Here is a 6,805-nt window from a genome sequence, read left to right as displayed (position 1 = left end):
ATACGTAGAAATCTTTCAAATCATTTGGGATTTTATTTGATATTCAGTGCTGCAATTTGCTACAGTCCCATCCTGATCAAACATCACCAGTGCCACTTTCATTTTGTAAACAATTAAAGGCAGTGACCTCAATGCAAATACATGTTTTTGGACTAGAAAATACATTTACAACATTACAAAATACAGTAGATAAACAGTTGTATGCAATAGATTGTGCTAAGTTTTTCAGCTACACTTCACAATAAAAACCTCCAACCTTTGATCTCCAAGATTTCCAACTATTAACTTAGAATACTACTGTATGTCTGGCAGAACAATACTTATTGATAACAAACAATAGCTATAAATCACAATTCTATCAGAATCTTAAAATACTGCAAGTTCAGTTAATCATTTATTTTCTAGCTGCGCAATACTTACTACTGTAATATAAAGTTAAAACATTACTATGGGCTACAAGAATGCTATATATTGCTACATGAGGAACTGCTGTGTATGCGAAGTCAGTTTAGATGAATGCAGCAAACAGGCAGAGAGAAAGTGTGAATTTATGTAATTTTAAGAAATCTGAAGTTCCCCAATGAGGCATCTAGTTGTAAGAGTAAATAATTGTATTGCTTTTGGTCACTGTGTGTGCGTTGTTGTTATCACAGGTCTCTGAAATCAGAAGAGAAGAAGAAGAGAAGAAGAACTAAAGGATTTGGTGAGATCAACATTTGCTTTCCTTAACTTCATGTGGTGTCCATGGTCCAATGATATCCAATAAATGTTAATTCAAATATGATATGATACAAATATGAAGAACTATCCATCTATAAAAACAACTCTCACAAAAATGTTGTGCGATAAGCAGATTTGGCACCATGAAAAGTGTTTTGTGCAACCAAATACATTTAATTTCACTTGTTAATCATGTGGAACTGAGGGGTATATAAAGTATTATTCAGGTTTTACCTAAAACAGGACATGCACTCGAGGTCATTAAATCGTACCTTTCATTGAATGTTTTTTTTGGCAAACTGAAGTTGCTCCCTCATGGTCGTCCCAAACACCAACGTCTGCTTTTCAGTGTCAATTACACACTACAAAACAAGATGATATACCAACACATACATTTACATACAAATAGAGATTACATTTATTTGCACTTTTTCGCCCCATAAGTGGTGAGGATGTAAGAGTAGCAGAGTCATTTGTCTATTAGTTAGTCTTTGATCTCTCAGAAGACTGTCCTCCCTTGAAAAACAACACCATAAGTCTTTGTTCAGGGTAGCAAATACAACCCATATTTACGTTTATAGACCGGCCAATCAGAGCTAAGCAGGAAGTAAGGTGACCAAGTATGAGAGCCCCAAAACTCCTAAGAAGGTAGGTTGGGGTGGGCAAACACTTTCACCCAGGGGACCGGGGTCTTTACCCCAATTGAAAATATAAGTAAACAAAGAGGTATTTTTCACTTTACTGAACTACTTCATGTTCTGTGTCACGTGCGTAACCAGTGATGATATGAACCCTAACCCCAATCTTTTTCTAAACTTAAATAGGTAGTTTTTGTGCCAATAGCTAACCAAACTGCATCTGTTTCACAACATCAACGTTGTGTTTGAACCCAGGCCTGTTAGGTCTCTGGTTTAGATAGAAGGACAGAAAACAATCCTGTGGGTTGATGCTAATTTATGAAATGCTTCTGTAGGCCATTTTAGAGGGATGGAATAAACTACCTGTATGGTTTTATGGTTTGGAATAGAGGGTGACAAAGGAAACAAATGTTGCTCACATCCCGTCCCAAGCCCATGGAAATACTCCTGTTACATCCCAATCATGTGATATGAAAAAAACTAAGAGAAAGACTCCCGAATTCCCATCCCGCTCCCGTTTTGTTCCCTGTGTTGTCTAAAGTTATCAGACTCCGGTGCCCTTCGTAGCATGTTTGGTTAATTGCGGTCAAGTAACTGGTAACTGAGGTTGCCTCTGAATTTTAGGCTACACTATACATGCATTACTGCAGGCCTAGGCAATTTCATCACGTAATTCCTAACAGAGACCGCCCACTCCCATTGATTTCTATGCTCTATTCTGTCACGTTACCAACAGGGAAATTGACTCCTGTACCAAGGGACTCCCATGGGAATACCATGACCCGCGGGGAAACATGTCACTCTCTAGTTTGGAGGACTTGTTGTCTCTTAGCTGCGTTTCTTTATTATTTACATCACTATGTTGCAGGTGATCTTTAAGTGTTCCTCCTGTGATTGGATGATTGAGTGAGTCTGAATGGTAGCCATGCATTGGGGAAGAGGATGGTTTACCTTGAGTGACTTTAATGTCTTGTTGCCCAGGGACATCAGCGGCCTGTCACTTTCTGAAAATAATGAAATGTAATTGGAGGACAATAATATTATAAAAGTGTGTTAAAGACACTGGCTACAGTAAAAAAAAAACTTTTTAATCTTTTGTCCTATACTTCTTCCTTACCTACGATGACAAAGGAGCACACTATTCTGTGATGCCCGATGGTTAGGCGGAATTCTCTGATGTGTCCGTCGATACAGATCTTCCTCTGAAATGGGAAACCGTCCGTCTCCATTTTGTTTTCCTCAACCAGAGCTTTCAAACTTTGAGAGAAACAAAATCCATTGACTCTCTGACTGCTTGTAGTTACCTAATCTACAGTACGTCAAATGGACATTATATAAAATCTTACCCTAATTTCTCCACAGTTAGTGAGGACATCAGGTTCAGTTTGCAGCCGGTGTCAATCAGCACATTTACCTCCTGTCCTAAATACTGTAATAAGTGCAGCAACAAAAAATAAAAAAACATAATTTGTGCAAAAGCTTTACAGCAGTTGTTTGTTTTTTAGTCATCTAAATAACTCTAATATATATATATATATATATATATATATATATATATATATATATATATATATATATATATATATATATATATATATATATATATATACTCACTCACCTTGCAGGGTAAATAGATGAAATCGTCCTGCTCTTTGTCTTCATCCTCATGTGAAGTGAAATGCGTACAGTTCACAAGGACCCCAGCGCTGTTTGGGGTCACTCCACACATGTTCATCTGTTCCCGGGACAACTTGGCCTCCAGCAGGCGCTTCTGGAGGATATGATGTGGTTGCTACAATAAACAAATACAATTAGAAAACTGTGATCAAGTTCCTGTCTCATCCTTACGGATCTGGGCTTAAAAACCAACAATCAATAATCTGAAATAATGCTGGCATTTAATGCTAAAAAGATAACTTACTTACTTTTAAACAACATTGGAAGACATTGTCCGCAAGGTAAATATGAATATTAATTTTTAGAGCATTTGGACTTAATCAAACAAAAATGGAGGCTAATTTAGTTTCATATTTTTAATTTTTAAAGGAATAATGGTTATAGCAGCAAAAATACAATTAGCATTTTGCTAAAATAACTAACCTCCTGCACATTGTCAATACTGTGTCCTTTTTATACATGCTTATTTTATCCTTAGGTACATCACAGCCTTTAGACTACCATTCTATAACTTAAAATAATGAAATCAATAAAATACAGCGGTTGCTCTCCCATCTTCTTTATAATTTGCATTGCATTCTGTGATACGCCTTTCATTTGGTTAAGGAATTAGCCAACAAATGTGTTTATAAAATAAGATAAGTAGATCAGATGGACATAAATTAATACATATAAGTAAAATAGAATACAATAGAGAAAGTAAATAGAATAGGCTTTTTTTAAACTAAAAAATAAGTAAAATTATAAATATAATACGAAGTGTAAGATGTAATGTCTATTAAGTCTCTCTGTACTTTGTATCATGATGTTGGTATCGCCAGTGCTCTGTTCGGTATACATTTTGTCAGTGCACTGCCAGGTGCACATGAGCAAGGCACTATGTAGGCTAATAATATACTGTAATAGGCCTATAATTGTATAAATTATATGGCCTATAGCAGCATAATTACAGTGGCAATATATTTAATATCAGGCGTGTGATGAGAGGCTCACCCCCTGTTTAGATGTCCCGAGCTTCTTCAGTCCATCCAGAGGCAGCAGATCAGCTGAGTCTTTATGGAGGAACTGGATCGCCTGTTTCAGCCTCCTCTGCTGCCTCAGAGCCGCAGCATCCAGGACCCCCGAGTCCCCCCGGCTCTCCGTCCGCGTCCCGGTGAACATGACGGCTGTGTGTGTGAGTGTCTGTGTGTGTGTGTCTGTGTATGAACCTGTCTGACCTGAATCTGTACACAACTGAGCCTGTTATGAGGAATCCCCGATGATGAGTTAGTGGAGAAGAGGAGACGCCCCCATCATCATGACCAGAGGAGACAGTCAAGTCAGCCGGGTGACAAGACAACTTCTGGTCAGAACCTTCAAGATAAAACTCAAATTCAAAAATGTGGCAAATGATCTAACATATTCCTCCTCTAGATTTGTGAATGCAGAGAAACACACGTGGAATAAAACAAACAGAGCTGTAGACCACGGATAGCTACATTTGAACGTTTCAATGTTTTATGAGCAAAAGTAGCCTACCAGAAACAATATGGCATAAACAATTTCCTAACTGAAAACTGATTATTTCTGACTTTGTGTCAATTTAAACAAACAGAATATAGGCTATGATATTTAGCCCAAAAGATAAGGTTAAAGGAGACGCAGAAAGGGCTTTACCATGGTGGCTTTGAAAGATTTATATCATGTTTAGGTCTGAGGCAGTAAAAAACAATAATATAACCTACAGCCATAGAGAAACAAAAGTAAATATGGTAGCCTACACTACAAAGAATAATAATTAATATGCAAATAAATTACACTATTTTATAGAGGTGTGCAAAAAAAACTGATTTGTATTTGAATCGCAATTCAAGCTCTAGTGATTGAAAATCAATTCATAGAATTCCAATAATCAATTCGTTTTTTTTTCTCCATTTTTATTGAATGCCTACTGCAAAAACACAATAGACAGATTTATACTTTATTGATCCCTTTACTTTATTTACACTTTATTGAAATTCAAGGTCCAAGTACCACATCATAACAGAATGTTAAAATAACAAATAAACAAATCCACATGAATATTATATATATATACATAAACACATTTACATACTGTGAATCTTTTTTTTAATCGAGAATCGTTTTTGAATTGAATCGTGAGCCTAAAAATTTGAATCAAATCGAATCATGACATTTTCTGAATTGTAAACCCCTTATGAGAATCTTAAAGGTGCCCTGCCACACAAAACTGTTTTCACTGGTAGTTTTTAAATGTTAAGTCCATATGTTTGTGTGTTATGTGGTGAATGTGAAAATGAACTAATACCTCCTCTGTCAGCTCTAGCCACTGAAAAGAAATAAGCGGAGAAATCAGGTCAATTATGATAGCTGGTCAGTCTGACGTCATGTTGCCTGAGCTCATTACTGTTCATGAGCTCGCCCAGTTGCTCTGGGTAAAGGATGCTGATAGCCAGGCACTCATTGGCTAGCTATTAGCCAATTAGAGCCAAGCAGCCAATCAAGCTAAGTCTTCCTGCAGGCTTTCTGCACGCTAGATTCAAGATTCAAGATTCAAGATATTTATTTGTCATATGCACAGATTTTACACCATGCAATGAAATTCTTAAGTTGCAACATTTCCCACAATATAAAAATGTACACAATATACACACAATATATTAAAAAGATTGAGGTATAAAATTGCATGCAGCAGCAAGACATTAAAAGCATTATAAAAAGCTTATGCATTGAACAAATGCAAACATTCACAGTGTAGTGCAACCAGTGATTAGATTGCGAGTAGAAATTGTCAGAAGACTGAGTCATTCAACAGCCTGATGGCCTGTGGATAAAAACTGTTTGGTTGGATGTCTGGATGGATGAATGACCTGAAACTAGGTAACCAAGGTATTTTTACCACAAAAAATGTTAGAGTAGAACTTCAGACATTACCACAAAGTAATGAAATATGTGTGGTAGGGCACCTTTAAACCAAATTAAAATTCATATAATAGGCTATTAACTGTTTCTTATTGAAATGCATAAATACTGACATACAGACTTTAGCTCCACCTGTGGTTTTAAAAACAATACCACAATAAGTTGTTGTAACTCCTTGTTTTTGTAAAACTATATAAAATGAATGCTGTAGCTGTTTAATACAAACAAAAGTGAGAGCTTTTACTTTGACAGTCTCTTCCTGTCTGTTTTTGTGTCTCGTGGTTGGTTCCGCCTGGATCAAAATGCCTATACGTCACTTTAATCGTGACTCCATTAGAAAAAACTATGTTGAGAGAGAAACCTTGTGTTTCGAATTTGATATGCTTGATATAGCCTAAAACTGAATTTCAATTATACTCGCACAAAGATGTTTAACAAAGAAATGCTGACAGGACAAACACGCTGGATAAAGCCTTTTTTTAATACAAATGTTACATTTAATAGGGTAGATTCCAGTTTTATATCAGAAAGTATCCCCTGTCAAATGAAACATTATTAGTATTTCAGTGGCTAACTTGTACAATATTTAGTTACTACACTTGTGCACACATTAAAACTGAGCTTTAACTGTTTAAATATGCTTTACTTAATGATTTTACTTTCAGATCGAAAAGGTTTGCTATCATGTTATTTCTCAGTAATTATCTCTGAAGTGTAAATGTTACAATATAAAATACACAAAATAGAATCAACAAATAAATGATGATGTGTTGTTATGGATTAAGATGTATTGAGCCATTGGTGGAATTCAGCAGTAGTAAAACTTATCTCAAGTTGTATCAGCTGCA

General features: G+C 36.0%; 1 protein-coding gene across 1 annotated transcript; it reads right to left on the bottom strand.

The window, feature by feature from the left end:
- Positions 1–9: 9 nt before the first annotated feature.
- On the bottom strand, positions 10–4,371 carry LOC117949233 (nuclear receptor-interacting protein 3-like). Its single transcript, XM_034879317.1, has 7 exons — positions 4,029–4,371; positions 2,977–3,150; positions 2,705–2,787; positions 2,476–2,615; positions 2,310–2,362; positions 993–1,082; positions 10–657 (listed from the first exon to the last, which is right to left on the bottom strand). Exons 1-6 carry the CDS (start codon positions 4,194–4,196, stop codon positions 996–998), a joined length of 705 nt encoding a protein of 234 aa, XP_034735208.1. The 5' UTR covers positions 4,197–4,371; the 3' UTR covers positions 10–657; positions 993–995.
- Positions 4,372–6,805: the final 2,434 nt, after the last annotated feature.

The sequence above is a fragment of the Etheostoma cragini genome, chromosome 8, assembly GCF_013103735.1.
Source record: "Etheostoma cragini isolate CJK2018 chromosome 8, CSU_Ecrag_1.0, whole genome shotgun sequence".
Lineage (NCBI taxonomy): Eukaryota > Metazoa > Chordata > Actinopteri > Perciformes > Percidae > Etheostoma > Etheostoma cragini.
Note: the sequence above shows the minus strand (reverse complement) of the source record. Positions and strands in the feature narration are given on the sequence as shown.

What these genes read in the sequence shown, in the direction of transcription:
- LOC117949233 (XM_034879317.1), bottom strand. Translation starts at nt 4,196, where the DNA reads ATGTTCACCGGGACGCGGACGGAGAGCCGGGGGGACTCGGGGGTCCTG. An exon ending in CTAACTGTGGAGAAATTAGG is followed by an intron (nt 2,616 to 2,704) that starts GTAAGATTTTAT and finishes TTTCTCTCAAAG; the next exon opens with TTTGAAAGCTCTGGTTGAGG. An exon ending in GTGCTCCTTTGTCATCGTAG is followed by an intron (nt 2,363 to 2,475) that starts GTAAGGAAGAAG and finishes CATTATTTTCAG; the next exon opens with AAAGTGACAGGCCGCTGATG.